At 47.3% G+C, this 20,270-nt stretch overlaps 1 protein-coding gene across 4 annotated transcripts in view; it reads right to left on the bottom strand.

Annotated features, from left to right (window-relative positions):
• The window catches only part of FLI1 (Fli-1 proto-oncogene, ETS transcription factor), a 128,130-nt gene that overhangs the window by 31,577 nt on the left and 76,283 nt on the right, over positions 1 to 20,270 (bottom strand). For all 4 annotated transcript variants that reach the window (XM_014572257.3, XM_014572258.3, XM_014572266.3 and 1 more), the window contains 3 exons: positions 16,416 to 16,570; positions 10,807 to 11,010; positions 2,596 to 2,664 (listed from right to left, as the gene is read on the bottom strand). In XM_014572257.3, the coding sequence (XP_014427743.1) occupies positions 2,596 to 2,664; positions 10,807 to 11,010; positions 16,416 to 16,570 (428 nt within the window). The remainder of the gene's footprint in view (positions 1 to 2,595; positions 2,665 to 10,806; positions 11,011 to 16,415; positions 16,571 to 20,270) is intronic.

Raw genomic sequence — 20,270 nt, 5'->3', positions numbered from 1 at the left:
CTGGGGAATACAAGGACTGCCTGAAGTTTTCCTTACCTCAGGCAGAGTTGTACAAGTGGGCAGTGAGGAAGGGTATGTGGGGATCAACTTCAGGTGGGTGGAGAAAAGCCTGAGCCTGGATAACTGCATGTCAAGGTTGCGAGGTAGCTAGAAAGGCTGGGTGAAGGATTTTGTGTATCCTGTCCAAGTTTAGGCTAATAAACCAGGCCCTAAGAAGGCATCACTTGACATATGAAAATCTATGTGAAGTTACTTGGGGACCTACAAGGGAGAAACTGAGGCACAGGATGGGTGGGATGCTAGTCAGGGTAAGTTCCAGCTGTAGTACGCAATTTAAATATTGCAGAAGGAATTTATGCATCAGACTGGAGGCCTATCTAGCCCAGTATCCTGCCAGAAGCCAAGACAGCCTGCTTCAGAGCAAGGTGCAGACAAGTTTCTCTCTGACCTCAGAACTTCATGTGAAAAAACGCTGTGATCATAGGCGGATAGGGTCAAGAACACAAGAACGGCCACACTGGGTCAGACCAAAGGTCCATCCAGCCCAGTATCCTGTCTGCCAACAGTGGCCAATGCCAGGTATCCCAGAGGGAGTGAACCGAACAAGTAATGCACAAGCGATTTCTCTCCTGCCATCCATCTCCACCCTCTGAAAAACAGAGGCTAGGGACACCATTCCTTACCCATACTGGCTATTAGCCATTAAAGGACTTAACCTCCATGAATTTATATAGTTCTCTTTTAAACCCTGTTATAGTCCTAGCCTTCACAACCTCCTCAGGCAAGGAGTTCCACAGATTGACTCTGTGCTGTGTGAAGAAGAACTTCCTTTTATATGTGATTTGTCCTTTTCATATTTGTTCATTTTTTTAAATTGTATCCTTTGGTATATATGGTTGTGACTACTTTCTTCCACTATTTGATCTGAGGAAGTGGGTCTGGCCCACGAAAGCTCATCATCTAATAAACCATCTTGTTAGTCTTTAAAGTGCTACATTGTCCTGCATTTTCCTTTTATTTGTTTTAAACCTGCTGCCCATTAATTTCATTTGGTGGCCCCTAGTTCTTATATTATGAGACCAAGTAAATAACTTTTCCATATTCACTTTCTCCACACCACTCATGATTTTATAGATCTCTATCCTATCCCCCCTTAGTCTCTTCTTTTCCAAACTGAAATCTCTTTAATCTCTCCTCAGATGGGACCCATTCCACACCCCTAATCATTTTAGTTGTCTTTCTCTGAACCTTTTCTAATGCCAGAATATCTTTTTTGAGATGAGGAGACCACATCTGTACACAGTATTCAAGATATGGGCGTATCACGATTTATATAAGGGCAATAAGGTATTCTCCATCTTATTCTCTATCCCTTTTTTAATGATTCCTAACATCCTGTTTGCTTTTTAGACTGCCACTGCACACTGAGCAGATGTCTTCAGAGAACTATCTAAAATTACCCCCCATCATATTGTATGTATAGTTGGGGTTATTGGTTCTAGGACTTATTGAAACACAGTAGGGGGCAGAATGAGAGCTACTGACCTAGTGCCTGCAACATGCAAAACCCAAGGCTTAAACCCTGTTCACATACAAACAGCAACTGTGTAATCAATTCCCTGATTCCCTGGCAAACACATGTGAAAATGAAATAGAGCAGGCTGGCCAAGCGGTCTGTATTTCAGCCTGGGTGTATCTGCACCCTGGGATGCTACCAGCAATCCGTACACACGGAAACTCATCTTTTCATGCAAGGGGCGTAAAAAAGTGGACACTGTTTTTAATACAGATCGGAAATATTGCGGGAACAGAGGGAGACAGATTATTTATTAGCTCAAACCACAGCAGTTTTCGGAAGCCAGCTCGCCATTCCTGGTGCACAGTCCAGGGTTTTGAAACGTGTTGTGCTTACTTTTGTGAAAGAGGAGAGAGTTAGGCCCTATAATGCTAGGTGAAGCTGGGGTTTAGCGCAAGTGTTTTCTAGGGGAAATAGAGTGGTGTATATCTGAGAATGGGAGTTGGGGTGGGTGTCACACCTCTCTGGAATGGATTTACAGCAAAATGTGACTCTTACTCTGAACCACTGCAGAACAGAGCGGAATCACGCACAGTCCCACTAAGCAGTCCTGGGGGAAGGGCAGCTGGTAATTTTCCCTCCAGGTATAGCAATCCCAACACAGGATTTGGGATCAGAACCGCAAATGCAGCTGCCCCCTGCTGCAGGCTTTCTGTGGGTCTAGCCAGTCACAGAACCAGCAGCAGCCTCCGGTGAGTGGCTGCCATGCCCCCAGAAAGGTGTAACATGCGGCTGCCGGGACAGAAGGACATGCTGCATCCGGGGATATCTGTGGGTCATGAAACTGCCTGAACTGTCTAACTGCAGGGAGGCAAACCCTGGTGCTCTGGAAAGATTCACAGGGGAGCCTAGGCCAGGAGCCTCTCAGTCCATATGCAGGTAAATACACGTGAGCAACCAGTTTGGTTAGCTCCCCTCTGTGCTGAGCGGAATCGGTTTTAGGACTTGAAAGGGGGAGAAGAGGGGAGAGATGATGTGATGGAGAAAGAGGAGGGGAAAGAGAAGAAAAACAGACTGACCTTCTTTGGCCGGGAGCCGCGAGGAGGGCTCTGTGTGGGTTGGAGTGTTGTAGACCAGCAGTGAGCTACCTGGAAGGAAAACAAAGGGGTTACAGTTAGAGACTTGCCTATCCGCTCTATATCCCCAGGTATCTGAATCTGTGGATGTGGATATCCACGGCTCATGTTTGTGGATACGGGAGACAGATGTGGGTACAAATTTTGGATCTAAAACCCTGCCGGTTGGTGGATATCTGCTTTCTAGCCACACGTATCTGCATCCACAGATTCAACGCACATCTCCGCCACTCCTTTTTGTGGCTACAGATATGGGATGCGGATGCAAATTTTATATCCACGCAGGGCTATAGTGATATGACTTCAGTGTTGCCCCAGACCCCACACCCGCTGAGGGATGACTCTGCCTAGAGATGTTGAGGCTATGAACTGCCGAGCCCTGCGGTGCCGTAGGACAACTTAAGCACTGACCCCATCCTCTGCGAAGTCCTGTGGGTGCCATGAGAGCACTTGCACGCAGGTGGGTAATATGCATTTCACAGTTGTCTCATTACAGTTAATGCTCTTCAGTGTGAAGGAGGAACCTACGCTCTTGAGGGCATATGTATGTGTTTGGGGGGGGCGATTTCTTAATGGGATCGGGACCCCATAACCCAGTGTAGGGAACAACCCTGCCCTGTGGATGGGCCAGCTATGCCCCCAGTGACCTTCTCATCTCCCCCCTTACAGTGGGAGACCCAGGTCTATATTGTTAGAAAGTGGCTGTACCTGGAGGCCAGCAAACACACAAGCCAGGGGCTGGGCTGTATGTGTACTTTGCAGCTCTGGCTGAGTAGAGGCTAGATACTGAGCCCTGACGCGTGCAGTTTACCCCCCTCCAAGCCATGCCATGCAGCTCTCACCTGCCCTTAACAGCACCACCCCCTGGCCTTTGTCATGGGTGTCAGGCCTCCCTGTGAGGCAGGCTGTAGAGTCCCAACACCAGCAGCAGGAGGGCGCTGGCCCAGATGAGCCCAATAGTCCCCCCTCCCCAAACACAAACCAAACTATCGCCTTGTACAAGCCAGTGTCGGAAACCAGTTTGGGGTGTGGAAAGGCAGCCTTGGGAGAGCTGGGAAACACCTGGTGCTGCTGGATGAAGCATAGCACAGCAGGGAACTTCTAAAGCCGGGGTGGGGAACCTTTTTTGGGTCGGGGGCCTCTGACCCATAGAAAAATCAGTCGAGGGTCACACACGAGTGAGAAATTCCACTTTTTTGTGTGCTCAGCCATGTGGGGGGATGGCGGAGAGGCTGGGATGCTGGCTTGGGCTCCCCAATGCTGGGGAGGAGCCCCGAGCCTTGGGAAGCAGATCAAGGCAAGTCGGGGGCTGCGTCCAGCTCCCAGTCCCAGGCCTTGGGTTCCCCACTCAGTTTCTAAAGGGTAGTGAACAGACAATTTGGCAAGTTGAGTCAGATGAGGGAAAGAAGCAGTTTGGTACAAGGCACCTCCTATGTGCCCAGACGCCACAATGAAGGGTGTAGTGTAACATATATGCCGAGAGAGGTTAGATCGATGACCTTTGGCTGCTGTGGAAAGTATGCGACTGCTTTGGCCACTTGGTTTCTATTCACTGGGGTGGGTTTGTGGTTCAAGTAGTTGGTTCTCAAAGCTCTGGAGGGACGGTCCCCACATCTCTGCCCCTCTTTCCTTCACAGCCTTCTTTGGACCTGGAGCCTGACTGCAAAGCACAGTGCGGCTTGCCTCAGCCAGACAGGGGAGTGCTGGCTGTCTCAGAAACACAGCTCCCTCTGACTAAACATGCTGCCCATGCCTGGTGCAGCAGAGTGGGAGAGCAAAGGGGGGTGGGTGGAATAGCAGTGAGGGAGCTTATAAAAGTAACCTACAGATACTTGATACTCAAAAACGCAAGCCCAACTGCTGGAAGAGAAGGACTCTCCCTAGTTGAATTGCTAAAAGTTCTCACCTTTGCCTAATGGTCTGAGGTTTCTGGTGGGAACGCCACAGAAAAGGAAATGTGGTTCCTATTAGGGGTTTAAATGAAGGCGGAAGAAAGAGAGAGCGAGCCAGAGACACAGAGACCTGGACAGAGAGAGACAGAGAGGAAGGGCCAGCCCCCACCGCCCTGACTTCATTTGTACTTGAGCAAAACTCGCTCCATGACCGAGAGCTCCATTTTCACCCTTGTCAACGCCTACCCACATCAACAGGAGTTGGGCAAACCGCTGTTGTGTAAAGACATCAGAGTTTGCCCTGCGGCAGAGCCTTAGAACTGAAGCACAGGGTATCACAGTGGTTGTCCTCAAATGCTCCAGCATGTAGGAGGAACCGTGAGGCATTCAGGGGCTGGGTTTACAGCTGTATTCTTTTAACAAGAGAAGACGGCGAGAGTGTGACACACAGAGATTTTTATCCACAAATCCATCCCTGCTTCCAGGGCAGACAATTCTGCTGAGCCGCTGCTGTGGGAGCCGCCTGACTCAGACACCGCTGAACCTGAAATACTTTTGCTTCCCTCCACCCAAGAGTGGGTTATAGTCACTCCTCCAATGACGCAACTCCCTGATTTTATGAAGGCTCTGGGTGTCTCCAAATTGCTTGGAAGGATCAGGGTTCTACTGTATTTGGAGCCGGAGTTTTGTTTGGCCTCACTATTGGGCTCAAACCCACAAACTTCTCCTCCCCCACTAGCCCTAAAGACAGTCTGATTTTTTTTCCAGCCTCTCCCTTTACAGACACCACACATGACCTGCCCCCGGTGACTGCAGAAGGAAAGCTGGGAGGCGACTGTTCGGGCTTCTTTTGAAGTTCATCCCAAACATAGCACAACAGCATCCAAATCTTGCTTCCCACAGCTGGCTGGCTGAGTATTGAGGCTCCACCAGGCAGACAGTGTTTGAGAAAGATACCAGCGCAGCGGTCAGTCCAGGCCATAGACTGAAGGGAGGAGGATGATTGGGGAGTGAGAAAGGGTTGGGGCTGGTGATAGGTTTGGTCTAATCTTTATCTTTCCAGACAAGAGGCTGCAAGGGAAGCTTAAGGGAAGAGTATTTCAAGTTGGGAATGGATGGTCTATGTTCTGGGAGAAGCAGTGAAGGTCTGGGGGGTAAGTTCACACAATAGGGTTAGACGAGCCAGTTCTAATACAAACACTGGAGATGGCTCTATGCTGCAAAGCTCAGATCTGGATCTGCTAGTTCCTAGAGGTCTGGGGGCATTTGAATCCAATGGCTCAGTTCTTTATAGGATCCTCAAGTTTTGGGGTGTTTGGATCTGGGCTTAGGTCAGGCCAACTTGTCTTAAGGCTTGGTTGGAACCTTTACCCCAGGCCCAAACGGAGTCTTAATTGAAGTCTGATTAATGTTACCTATTTATTTTCCTTTCTATTTTTTTGCTCCTGTGGCAAGGGCCCCTCTTCCCCAAGCCACTACTGGGTAGGCCTCCTCCCCTTAGCCCCCAAATTTGGGGTTTTTGCAGCAGGTCTCAATGGTAGGGAGCCCAGCCAGGGGCCCACCAGCTCCCTCCCTAGCTGCCTTTACCTAATGCTGGTCAAAATTACTCTCTCCAATTTCTCCCTCTCTGTCTCTCAACCACCTTCCTTTCATCCTCTCACTCTCCCCTCCAGCCTCCAACTGCTGAGGCTTTTAAAGGCCCTCAGACAGACAGCAGAGAAGTCAGCTGGCCCCAATTTGCCTGAGCCAGCTCCCTCCCAGCTGCCTCTAATTGGGCTGCCGTTCTCTGCTTCTTCTCACAGGCTGCGTCTAGATTGGCAAGTTTTTCTGCAAAAGCAGCTGCTTTTGCGGAAAAACTTGCCAGCTGTCTACACTGGCCGCTTGATTTTGCGCAAAAGCACTGATATTCTACTGTCTGAAATCAGTGCTTCTTGCACAAATGCTTTGACGTTCCCGTTCGGGCAAAAGCCATTTTCTGGAAATGCTTTTGCGCAAAAGGGCCAGGGTAGACAGCTGAAAACTGTTTTGTGCAAAAAAGCCCCGATGGCAAAAATGGTGATCGGGGCTTTCTTGCGCAAAACCGCGTCTAGATTTGGCATGGACGCTTTTCCACAAAAAGTGCTTTTGCGAAAAAGCGTCCGTGCTAATCTAGACGCTCTTTTCCACAAATGCTTCTAACGGGAAAACTTTTCTGTTAAAAGCATTTGCGGAAAATCATGCCAGTCTAGACGTAGCCACAGGGTTTTTCCCTTTGGGGCTGCTTTTTCCCTTCTCTGCAGCAGCTCCCTGGCCTGACCCTGTCTCACACACCTTGGTGCAGTCCTAGTTTGGTCCAGGACTGGGAGCAGCAGTGCCAGCATACTGCTCTTCATGGACTGCTCTTCATCAAGCCAGCCAGGAACAGGAACCAATAGAAATCTTACCAAGAAGCTTCTGACAAAGGGCCCAACCCATTTCTTCCAAACTGGTTCAGCGATTTCAGATGAGGTTTGACTGCCTGTTTGTCCAGAAAACCTACATCTTGGGGTCCCCCCTCACTACAAAGCAACTTCAGTATCCTTTGAGGATGGACAACATAGATGAGAGAGTGGACAGAAATTTCCTGTTGGACTTGGCTTAGCAGTGGCTTGCTTCTGCTGGGATCACTATGAAAGTGGAGAGATAACTAGAGAGGCAGGCTAGCCCAGTGGTTAGGGCACAACCTAGGCCTGGCTTAAATTTCCCGTTTCACCCTATACTTCCTGTGTGACCATGGGCAAGTCACTTAGTCTTTCTTGTGTCTCATTGTCTTCTCTGTAAAATGGGGATAATAAAATTGTCCTGCCTCACAAGAGTGCTCTGAAGATAAATACGGCAAAGATTGTCTGGGGTCAGATACTACAGTGATGGGAACCGTGTGAATGCAATCGATCAATAACTCCCTTCACCCACAAAGTGGGGATATATTTTAGCCTAAAGACTTCCAACTCCTTGTGAGTCTCCTGTAGTTTGTTGCCATCATATGTCCCCGCGCCCTCGCCTCTGTCCCCTTCCAGTAATACAGCCAGACGTCTCAGAAACAAACAAGGCCACAAAAGGAAAATAAAAGACCTTCTCCCCATGGTACTGAGCTCAGAGGTTCGGCACTAAACATCCGCTGGAAATCAGTCTGGAAAAACAATAAACTCCCTTCGAAGGCGTTGCTCCACCAGGGAGCTACCCAGCAATCCAGAAACCAGACTGTCATTAGGCGGACATAGGAACAGCTGCGCGGAAAGGAATTCTCTTCAGAAGGCTGCCTGGCCTACACTCCGACAGGCGCTTGCTTTAAAAGTCAATGCTTGCACGACTTTGTCAGAGCAGCCTAACTAAGGCTAAAGAAACCAACGGATCTGACCTGAGTAAAATGTATGATTGTTAAAGCCGGAGATGAACTGGAGTTTTGGGGCTAGAGCCTGCTCTCACATACGCCAGTGTAAATCTGGAGTAACTACCACTCTGGAGCCAACAGTCACTCCCGTTAGCACTGGCTTAATTGGGATGAACTCATCTTGTCTATTCTGCTGGGCCATTGTATTTCTATGATTGTTACTCATTTGTATTATGGAAGCACCTTAAAGACAGTAGATCCTATAAAAGCACATAATGAGAGACAGTCACTGCCCCAAAGTGACTGCAATTTAAATAGTCAAGACAGACCAAAGGAGGCAGGAAGGTCTATTCTACATTTTACTGCTGGGGGAAACTGAAGCAATGGAGATATTTGCCCAATGCTAACTGGGAAATTCTGTGGTATAGGTAGGAATTGAATCCAGCTCTCTAGTCCAGTGCTGCAATGACCAACGTATCCTTTGGGCTTATCTCCATCACACTGGGAACCGCTGCTATTGGTTGATTTATCGCAGCTGCTTAGATGCGATAAATCAATCTCCGAGTACTCTCCCATTGACACTGGTACTCTGTCAGGGAGAAGAGTAGCCAGTGCTAAATGGAAAGCAGCCCCTATTACCTTACCACATGTAAAGCGCCACCTTAGTTACTCTAGTGTGGGGAGGTTTCCGCTGCTTCCTTTGGGGGGGCTATTCCACAGTACAGCTGATCAAACCTCACACTTTCCATTTCATAGGAAATTCTGATATTGCAACATTTAGTTTTGGCCCAAATGGAATGAAAACAAATATTTTTGAAATTTCCTTTGACATGGGATTTCCTAAAATTGTCAGTCTCTGAAAAGGTTTGTTTTGGAATTTCAAAATGTTGTTTGGAATTTTAGGTTACATAGTTTTTTTTCTTCCCAAGTTTATATTATCCTGTCTTCTGACAGTGACCAATGCCAGATGCTTCAGAGGGAATGAACGGAACAGGTTATCATCAAATGATCCATCCCCTTTGCCCATTCCCAGCTTCTGACATGACAGACAGAGGCTGGGGACACCATTCCTGCCCATCCTGGCTAATAGCCATCAATGGACCTATCCTCCATGAATTTATCTAGCTCTTTTTGAGACCTGTTATAGTCTTGGGCATCATAACATCCTCTGGCAAGGAGTTCCACAGGTTGAGAGTGCGTTGCATGAAAAAACACTTCCTTTTTTGTTTGTTTCTTTGAAACCTGCTACCTATTAATTTCATTTGACAGTTTTTGTGTTATGGGAAGGAGTAAATAACTCTTCTTTATTCACTCTTTCCCCACCACACAGGATTTTATAGACCTTTATCAGAATAACCCCCTCGTGTGTATATGTAAAGGGCATACACACACACAAGGTTAGGTATGTGTGAACCTTCTTTCTTTCTCTTTCCCTCTTTCTTTCTCCTGAAACGTTCTTAGACTTATGAGCCACCATGCAGCAAGGATGAGACAAGTATATTTATTATAAAGTTAATGTCATGCCCTTGCAAGGCACTGAGCTGCCATCTCCAGGGAACTGAATCTTCTATTAACCTCCAGAACAGGTGGCTGGAGGATGAACTTCCCCCGTCATGGGAATCAGTAATGAAATTTGGGCTTCAGCCCGCAAGCCCTGATTTAGTCACTCTCCCCAGAAAACTTGGAAACTTCTTAGAATCTGGCCCAAATTTTGGGGATTAATCCCCAAACTGAGCAAGGTCTACCTGGATGGATATGAGAGTCACCCAGTTCTGGTACCGCAGATCTGTACACGCAACTACTGTTTTACAATATAGCATTGGTATAAAAAGACTGCAGCTCCTGTTAAAATAATAGAGAGTTGCACCTATTGATACATGGATTAACTTGGTCCACCATAGCTTGTAAGCAGCAAAAAAAATGGCAAAATTCCTGATGCTTTTCATTGCCCATCTCCATCCCCCATTGCCAGTGCTAGGCACTGTACAAACGGATAGTCCCTGTCCCCCAGAGATTACAATATAAGTATAAGACATGAGACAACAGATGGATATAGACAGATGGGGAAGCACATGGAAAAGTCACTTCCTTTGGTTAAATGGCTGCAAATTTGTTATGTAACTGTCAAGGGGTTTGGTATTCGTTTGTGACATCCACCCTCGGGATGTTATGTGGCCCAACAACCATTTGCTGAAGAAATGTGCAAATGACTTTGTATAAATCTGGTTATTTTGTGATTATCCAGCTACTGGAGATGGGGAGCTCAGATCCATTCATTCACTTATTTGTTGTAAGTTATTAAGTAAGCTCATTTTCACTCATCTTAGAAAATATTGGTGGGGTTTGTACTGGTCTCATTGTGCACCCTTTCCCACTCCCATGGTTTTCAATGGAAGTGAAGTTAGACTAATGCTGCTGAATGCTTTTGAAAATTCCATCCTAAGTATCCGACTGCACTGGCTAGACAAGAGACATCTCCAGCACGCTGTAGATGATGAGTTATATGCTGTCAGTTTGTAAGAAAATATCCACTTGTCTCTCTCCCACACCTTGCTGTGCAACACAGCGCTCCCGATTGGTTTTCTACCTTTCCTTCTCAGTTTTTACCACTCCATGAAAACGTCGCTAACCCTCCGAACACAGGAGGGAGAAAGTCAGGGGCAGAAGAAAATGCTGGCCAATTGTGTTCAGTGTCAAACAACGTATCATGAAATTAATTTAGATTTACCTTTCATTCACTTTTTTCCCTCCTCTTCCTTTCTCTCCCTTTTCTCCACTCTTTCCCTTTCCTCTCTCTTCCTTCCCTCCCCCCCACATTTATCACCCAAGTCCAGAGTGAGATGTTCCAAACTCACGCCAGCCTGTTCCCCCCACAGCAAGAAAACATGGCATCAGCATGGGCGGGATACTTACTTTCCCTGAGGTAACTGAGGTGAGACAACAGAACTTCTGTGTTGTAGAGGGAGGTGGCTCGCAGGAAATCTTCTTTGTTCATTTTGCACAGTTCCTTGCCGTCCATGTTCTGGAAGAGGGACGTGTCAATCTCCATTAATCCGTATTCCTTTATAGCCCACTCCAGCCACTGGCGCACATGTTCCTGGGTCCACAAGGTGGGATCTGGTAGAAGAAGAGACCGTTGGTAAATATTATGCCCAAAGGGGGCAACCTGTCACAGGTGTGTCAGTCTAGATGAGCGATAGAGCACATTTCCTCTACACATCTCAAAGGAGGGAAGCATAATCAGCCCTGGTTTACACACGGGGAAACTGAGGCACAGAGCAGCAAGGGACTCACCCCTAGGGAAATAGTGAATCAAGAGCAAATTCACTTGGTTTGCACAATGAGCCACCTTTGCAGTGGCTGATTTATTATTTTCATCTGTGAATAAAAAGCCGTTGAAGAGATGTACTTGTCACACTGTCAGGGTCCTACATGCTGCACAGCTAGCTTTGTCAGGGATATGGAAGTCGCCCAGCCTGTCCTGAGTACATTACACACTCCAAACAGATGGCCTTTTAAATGCTGAGAAGGGTGGTTATTATGGTCAGCAAAAGGAATCTGAAAAATTCTTGCCTAGACAGCTCTGTTCCCCATGTACCTCTGAGATGTGTTTGCTGACTCAGCTGACAAACACAAGTTTTTAACCCCATTAGCCTTGCAAAACCAACATGGTAATTGAAGGGTGAGCTGGATTCTGTACCGTCTCATGCATCCCTGTCAATTGCCAGCTGAAGTCCAGTTGCAGAATTGTTATTAGCGGCAATGATGTAAAAGGCAGAGGGAATCCAGCTGGACGTATCCACACTCATGTGGAGAGTTCACAGGACCAGCAGTTACAAAAGGAAATTGTCCTGTGAGTTAAGGTGTGTGGGTTGGGTCAGAAGGTCCCAGAGAGAGTTAAATTTGCTGGCCCTTGATTCCATTTTTACAGACTCATTTTCAGAGCTTCTCAGCACTGGGCCTGTCTGTACATCTGGCACCTCTGTTCATGAGAGATCCTATTCAAATGCCTTTAGAGGAGCTGCACTATAGACTAGAACTTGACCACATGATCACATCTTAGCCGGCAATTTCCGCTTGTGACAGAACAAGAAATATCCAGCATCAGTTTTCTGCCTCTTCATCTCCTGGTCCCTCCAATGTCCAGAGCTGTGCAGCACAAATCATGGCTGGGTGGTTAGCACAGCTTGGGTGGGGGAAAGGTGAGACTGGGCGACAGCATCCCCTTATCCCAAGGGCTGCATCTGCTGGGTTTCAAGGCTGCTTCACACCAGAGTGAGACGGCAATGGAAAATCACTCCCAAAAACACAGAGTGAGCATTTCCTACCTTCTTTCTAAGAGAATCTGAGCTCTTCAAAACAGAATTTTAACCACACAATTTATCCTTCACTGTTTCATTGGCTTTTTGCATTGTTCTGAGTTTAGGCAATGAAAATACCCTGAGCAACTGCATTGTTTCCATCCAGTTTCTAATCATTTCACTTTCCCGTTCTGGAGAAAGTTGGCCTTCCGGTTGCAAATATTGAAGGGGAATGTTTATTTCGTTAGTTTGGAAAGATCCCTGCATTCCAGGCCCAGAGAGATCCGAGAGAATCCCTGAACTAGTTTTCCAAATCTCATGCGTGTTCATTAATAATGATGGGAGACTACTCTGGGGAGTTCCTTTGGGGTGTATCTCACCCCTCCCACCCTTTCTGTCCCTATTACAGATATCAAGCGTCAGTCCAAACAGTCCCTGAAAAACTGCCTTTGTAGCACATTATCCAGAGTTTACTGTCATTGCTGTGCCAGGCCATATATAATGGTATTTTTGCCTCTCTCCACTACAATGTGCTATCAATCTTTATTCTGTATTGGATTAAGCACTTCCAAATGCATTTCTTGGAAGAATTAGGCCGAGTCTTTTCCAAATGGAGATGTGGGCCAATGATTAACTAGCCATCTAGTTTATGCCTGTTTGCCAAGGGCCTGAGGTCTCTTGGTTTTGATTTGTGGATGCCTGAAAGTGGGAAATCCTCACTTTCACTTTCCCCTCAAAGAAAGAGGAGACATCAAATGACCTCTTCCTCTAATGCCTCTAAAATCCCTCCTTTCCATGTCATCCCCAGTGCTAATGACTTTGTTATGCAATACACAGATAGCAGGGTGATGAGCACTCTCTAATTCTCTCTTCTCACCTCCCGCAGCCTCCTTGGATCTCCAATCTATGCTGTCCTATCTTGTCATCCTAATCAGCTCATTTGCCTTTCTGAGGGTGAAATTTACCCCTACAGAGGACTAATTTGGCTTGAATGAGACCTTGAACACAGGGGTCAATCTCTTATTGGCTTCCCCTCCCTTGCTCAATTCAGTTCAAGCAACTTGGCCTTATTCCAAGTGCGTTGGTCAGTTCATGAATTGAAAACAGAGCTAAATTAGGCAACAGCACTTAGAACCATAGAGTCATGGAATCACAGGGCTAGAAGAGACCTCAGGAGTCATCAAGTCCAGACCCCTGCCCAAAGCAGGACCAATCCCAACTAAATCAACCCAGCAAGGGCTTTGTCAAGCTGAGACTTAAAAACCTCTAGGGAATAGAGATTCCACCACCTCCTTAGGTAGCCCATTCCAGTGCTTCACCACCCTCCTAGGGAAATAGTTTTTCCCAATATCCAACCTAGACCTCCCCCACTGTAACTTGAGATCATTGCTCCTTGTTCTGCCATCCGTCAGTACTGAGGACAGCCTCGCTCCTTCCCCTTTGAAACCCCCCTTCAGGTAGGTAGCTTTCTGCTGATAAATTGGAGAGGATTCAGAGAAGAGCCACAAGAACGTGTAAAGGATTGGAGAACAGGCTCCAGAAGCCCCCTCTGTTCAGCTTAACAAAGAGAAGTCTAAGCAGTGTCTTGTCACAGGTTTTCTGTACCTGCATGGGGAGCAAAGGTTTGATAATGAGCTCCTCCATCTAGCCAGCAGAGGTATAACAAGAACTAGAGATTGGAAACTGAAGCTAGACAAATTCAGATTAGAAACAAGATGTGATTTTTTTAACAGTGAGGCGAATTAACCATTGCTACAACTGACTAAAGATGGGGATGGATTCTCCATCACGGGCCAGTTTGAAAAGAAGATTGGATTTGCTCTAGTTCAAGCAGGAACTGATCTAGGGAAGTCCTGTGGCCTGGCTTAGTCAGGAGGTCAGACTGGAGGAGAACAGTGGTCATTTCTGACCTTGGAATCTATGAATTTATAAATAGTCCATCGACTGCATCCTTCAGAATACAGGGGAATCCTGGCCCCACTAAAATCAATGAAAATATTGCCAGAGACTTCAGTGTGGGGGAGAATTTCTCTCATACACTGTGGCTACGTCTACACTGGCATGATTTTCCGAAAATGCTTTTAACAGAAAAGTTTTCCGTTAAAAGCATTTTCGGAAAAGCACGTCTAGATTGGCAGGATGCTTTTCTGCACAAGCACTTTTTGTGGAAAAGCGTCCGTGGCCAATCTAGACGCGGTTTTCCGCAAAAAAGCCCCGATTGCTTTTTTCGCGATCGGGGCTTTTTTGCGGAAAACAGTACTGTGCTGTTTACACTGGCCCTCTTGCGCAAATGATTTGTGCAAGAGGGCTTTTGCCCGAACGGGAGCAGCACAGTATTTCCGCAAGAACACTGACAATCTTACATGAGATCGTTAGTGTTCTTGCGGAAATTCAAGCGGCCAGTGTAGACAGCTGGCAAGTTTTTCCACAAAATCAGAGGATTTTGCGGAAAAACTTGCCAGTCTAGACACAGCCTGTGTCTAGACTGCTTTCCTCTTCCGAAAGAGGAAATGAAAATGAGGAAAAAGGAAATGCAAATGAAGCACTGATTAGCATGTTTGCACGCTTCATTTGCATAGCCTCTTCTGATCCTTTTTTTTGGAAGAATTTTTTTCAAAAAAAAAAAAAAGCAGGCTAGATCCCTTCTTCCTCAAAACACGAGATTTACAGGGTTCTTTTGAAAAAGGTGGGGGGGGAGCTTGAAAGAACCGCGTCTAGACTGCTTTTTTTTTTCTTCAAAAAAACCTCTTCCGAAAAAAGTATCGGAAGAGGATATGCAAATGAAGCACGTGAACATGCTAATCAGTGCTTCATTTGCATTTCCTTTTCCCTTATTCTCATTTCCTCTTTCGGAAGAGGAAAGCAGTCTAGATCCAGCCACAGTTTCCTTCATAGGGAAGTTCCCATGCTGGAGTGCTTAGACACATGAAATTTACAAACTTTGCAGGGGAAAGATGCCCTCGCCTTCCAAGCGTAGATTCTGCCAGTTCCCCACAGCTGTGATTCTCAAATTTGTGATCATCTGAATGGATTTCATGTGCTCCATTACATTTGTTTAGGTTAGGCTGAATATCTTCTGATCTGGCCCCCCAGCATCCTGCAGCGCCCCCGCACACAGCTCAAAGCAGCTAGCTGTGGGGCCCATGTGCTTCTCTGTGTAACACCCCCCACCTAGGGGGAGAGCTTCGTGCTCTGCCCCTGTGCCCAGCACAATCTTGCAGCTCCCATTGGCTGGAAACCAAGTGCTATGCAGTGTGCAGGCACATGTGGCCCTCCTGCAGCCATTCGCTTTGAGTGACTTGTGGGGGTGCGGCAGACAGGAAGCCTGCCCGAGGGGACCATTGGGCTTCTGGCAGGGAGCTGCCTAAGGGATGCATCTCCCAGCCAGAGCCTGCACCTGGCCCCTTACATCCTTCTTCCCCCCAGCACCCTGCCCCAGGTCACAACCAATGTTCCCGCTAATCTTTTTTGTCCAAGTGCGGAATCAATTTTTTATGTGCACTGAGGCATGTGCGAATGTGCACCCCCAGGAGAAACACAAACCTAGCTGTGGGTGCTCTGCTAATCAGCAGGGTGGCATTTGAATTTCTCCTAAGCAGCCACACAAGGGCCCAGCTGTCAGGGAACATTGGTCACGATCTCCTCCCAAGACCCCACACCTCCTCCATTAATATCATAGGAAAGTGTGGCCCTTGACCACTCACCAAATTCTTTGAGTGCCCCCCCCCTTGAAAAATTATCACCCATCCCTGGTATACGGCCACCCAGCTACTTAGGAATTTTACCACAAAATGGTTTTTGATGGAAAATACTGGAATTTTCTGATTTTCCATTCGAAAAATAAAAAAAATCAAAACAAACCTAATTTCATTTTAAGTCAGTTCTTCAAGAAAGTGCATCAGCCTGGTGCTATGGAGTTTCATGGGAGACCTACATCAGATTTTTCTGGTGCCCAGACGACATCATCCAGGATGCATGGCAGTTTCCTCTCTGACCAAGCTGTGTGGTGCATCATGGGAATCACATTTGGTTCAAAACACTGAAACTAAATACTGGGATAACTCACAGGATGGAAAGCCTGATTTTTGCTTTGCTTTCTATGGCTGTTAATACCAAGAGCTCAGCAGAGAACAGGTTAATCTCTTTCACTCCCCTGTTAAAATCAAAGATGGATGGTGGTGGGAAAAGATTAAAACATGAATATTGTGATGCCAGTCGTACCTGCTGGGACAATGACTCTCCTCTCATTTGTGGTCATGTTTGGGGGAGGGCCATTCTTTTCATCCATATAGGTGTTGTAATTCATCGGGTTGGACTCCGTCCCAGCGCCCACCAGTTTGCCGCATTTGTTGACGCTGCAATCGACCGGGGACTCCCTGGAACAGGAAAGGAAGCAGACATCTGGTCAACATGGCCCTGGTTGACCCTTCCTCCCTGCTGAAGCTAAATGATGGGGGAAGAAGGTGCTGCAGAAATGGCCATGAAGGGGGAGCAAGTTGGAGGTTAGAAACGGGGAGCATCTGGTTGTCTTGCACATCTATATCACCTGTCCTGGGACAATCCCAGGTAATCTACACACCATAAACCTCAGCAGGAGGGTACTAATTATTGATTTTTTTTTTAAACAGAAGGATAAACTCAATCAAACAGCATCCTGTTCAGGGATGCTAAGCTCCCCAAATTCCAGCCTAAGTCAATAACAGCTGTAGAGGGTCAGCACCTCTGAAAAATCAGCTCCACGTGCCTGGCGCGAGAATGAATAAGTCAGTAGCAAAGTTGGGATCCCAGCAACCCAGACTCCCCGTCCTTCAGCCATGGACCATGCAACCTCCTCTCCTCCCTTCATGTGAAGCAGTGAGTTCCAGCCTACACCTCAGGGCATCACCTTTACTGGAGACGTCCCGCATTGCCTGACGTCATGTCTGTGTCTTCAATACAGCACATGCGGCCTTGTCTTAGGAGCCCCCATTGGTTTGTTTCACTCACTTGTTGGGTGGCATCAGAACCTGGATGGTGAACGTGTGGGGACAAGGATGGTCTGTCACTGGTTTGGTTCATTGTATTGGGTTGGTTGGTTGTTTTTTTACGGTGTATCACCCCGGTACCTCACACCAAGCCTTGAACTTTGAATAATACCTTTGAATAAATAATGAAAACGACAACACTCCCTCTCCATTTCTTTATTAAAGGGCACCGAACATCCACCCCGGAAACACAGAGCTACAAGATGCTCCCAAAAAGATAATAAAAAGGTGACAGTGCCTAGAGATTCAGGCCTCGTCGAGCTGGATGCTCATCGTCCATGTAAGCCATTTGCGAACGTGTGCTGGACGGCCCCTTCTGTGCTGATGTGCAGAGGACAGCTGCCCATTACAGCTGCTAGCTGAGACTCCTGCGCTCCAGTAGCTCATGCTGTAGAGATTCCCTGGTTTAATTCTTGGTTTGTCAGGGATGGCAGCCAACCCATATCCACAGAAAGAGGTGGGCCCTGGCTGAAGAACTCATAATGTAAATAGCGAAGAGGGAGTTGCCATCATTTTACACATAGCAAACTGAGGCACGGGTGGATTTCTTTTTCAGGCCCTGACTTTTAAAGGTATTTAGGCATGCTGGTGCTCAGTGTTGCAGCACCTAATTAACGTATCAACCTAGGTCTCATTTCCCAAAGGAATTTAGCCAAAGTCCCATTTACGGCCAATGACTTTAAGGTTGGAAGTGCCTAAATCACTGCTGAAAATGAGACTGAGGCTCCTCAGTCAGAGCGGCAGTGAAATACTGAGCACAGCAATCTTTACATGCCTTTAGAAATCTGGGCCAAAGAGCATAGCCAAAGCAAGGACTGAACCCAGATCCCCATCCAGGCTCGCTGATGGAGGGGGGCAAAGGGGACAATTGCTCCAGTGATTCAAAGGGGCCCCGAACGCCGACTGCCACCAATGCCTCAGTCACAGCAGTGGCAGCTGCAGCCCGGAGCCCTTTAAATCACCACCAAAGTGCCACGCAGAGCACTCCTGGCAGCACTAAGGGCTGGGGGGTGGGGTGGTGGGGAGGAGCCAGCGCTGAAGGTTGGCTGCCCTTGGCCAGTCCCCTTCTGCCCTCAGCCCTGCCCCTTTCAGGAACACGGAGCCAGGCCCTGCCCCACTTTGCCCTGGGTCTGGGAGGCTCCGCTGCTTAGCCACATGACCATCCTTCCTCTTTACAGGGAAGCAAGCAAAGGAGTGCGTTGGGAGGAAGCTGCTCATGGCAGGGTAAAGACCATGTGACCAAGTCTGCAGGGTTTTCTAATGTAGAACAGTAAATGAGTTTGTTTCTGAATCTAAAGGCAAGTGGAAGAATTACTGAAGTTTAGTGATCACGACTGGGAGATAAATACTCCACTGAGAGATTCCGAGGCAGATGGTAATTTTTTCCTCATGTCTTGCTGGGGGAATGTGGCTTGAAAATGGAAATAAGATGTATAACTTACACATGTTTGAATTTAAGGTTTTACTATTTCGCCTACTGTTTTTCCAGGCAGAGGACCAAAATCCACCTTCGGAGAGGCAAACTGCTGAAGGTTTAATGTCCCATGGCAGCCGGAGCAAGGTCTGAGCAACTGCTGGGGTGTCAGGCTCTTCAGAGAGTCTGAACATTTCCCACTTGCAGCAGGAATACACGGTGTCAGGTGTTAAATGCCAGAGTGGTCTCTTGCAGCAGGGAGCCCTGTGTTCTCCTCGGAGGCACAGCCTGCTTGAAATAGCAACAGCATCTGCGCTAGAGCCCTAGCACCCAATCCTGTGTGGCGCTAGTGGTCTCGAGAGGTGCTTGGCACCCCCAGGCCCCCACTTGCTGCAGTAGGTATTGAGGGCTTCTACACTGTTCAGCAATTGGGCCTTTCAGTGTGGATTTTTGTGGATCATTTGATGGGCCTGATCCCAATCCCAGACCCTAGCACTCCTAGATTTGAGGACATTTCAATTTAAGGTGAAATCCTGGCTCCATTGACATCCACGGCAAAACTCTCCCTCACTTCAGCAGAGTCGGGATTTCACCTCAGGAATCTACTTTACTTCTCACACAGCATCTGTCACCCTGCTATCTGACCAACCAGCCTGCTGTAATGGACTGACCCTAACCCCTCTGTTCTCCACTTTATTTCCCTTGGAAAACATTCCTCCTATTCAAGCTTTTCTCTGCTCTACAATAGAGCAATAACATATAAATATGTGTGGTCATATGTATCTCTCCTGTGAATCTCTCTCTAACAACCCAATCTGCATTAGATAGAAACACACCACAGTGCTTTTTAATAGAGTAATCCAACATTGTTATGTATGCTAAAAGCTCCTTAGAGAAGAGAGAGTTTCTTTATTCTATCTCAACGTACCCTGCATGCCTGTGGTGCTGTATACCCATGTAATATTAATAATGTTGTAAGATGCATTTTCATTATGATTTTGTACCTAGCAAGAATAGACCTCTCCCCCTAGCCAAAAGTCTAGCATAGAGGGGGCAGTGCTGGTTGGAGGACAGCAAAAATGATTAGGGGGCACAGGCCTGAGGAGTAGAGGCTGAGGGATTTGGGCTTATTTAGTCTATGGAAGAGAAGAGGGAGGATTTGAGAGCAGCCTGCAACTTCCTGAAGGGGGGTTTCAAAGAGGATGGAGACAGGCTGTTCTCAGCGGTGACAGGTGGCAGAATGAGGAGCAATGGCCTCAAGTTGCAGTGGGGAAGATCTAGGTTGGATATTAAAAAAAGCTATTTCCCTAGGAGGGTGGGGAAGCACTAGAATGGGTTCCCTAGGGAGGTGGTGGAATCTCCATCCCTAGAGGTTTTTAAGTCCCGGCTTGACAAAGCCCTGGCTGGGATGATTTAGTTGGGGTTTGTCCTGCTTAGGGCAGGGGGGTTGGACTTGATGACTCCTGAGGTCTCTTCCAATCCTAGGATGCCAAGTTATGTAATTACTCAAGTTGGTATTTGGCAGGAAAACTTAAACTACCTGATGGTTGAGAAGAATGCCATGAACTCTTTAAAGATCACAACTGGGCAGGATCTTTACTTTCATCACCACTTATTGCATGGCGGCCCCTACCACCA

Source organism: Pelodiscus sinensis, chromosome 26, assembly GCF_049634645.1.
Source record: "Pelodiscus sinensis isolate JC-2024 chromosome 26, ASM4963464v1, whole genome shotgun sequence".
NCBI classification, from domain to species: domain Eukaryota; kingdom Metazoa; phylum Chordata; order Testudines; family Trionychidae; genus Pelodiscus; species Pelodiscus sinensis.
Note: the sequence above shows the minus strand (reverse complement) of the source record. Positions and strands in the feature narration are given on the sequence as shown.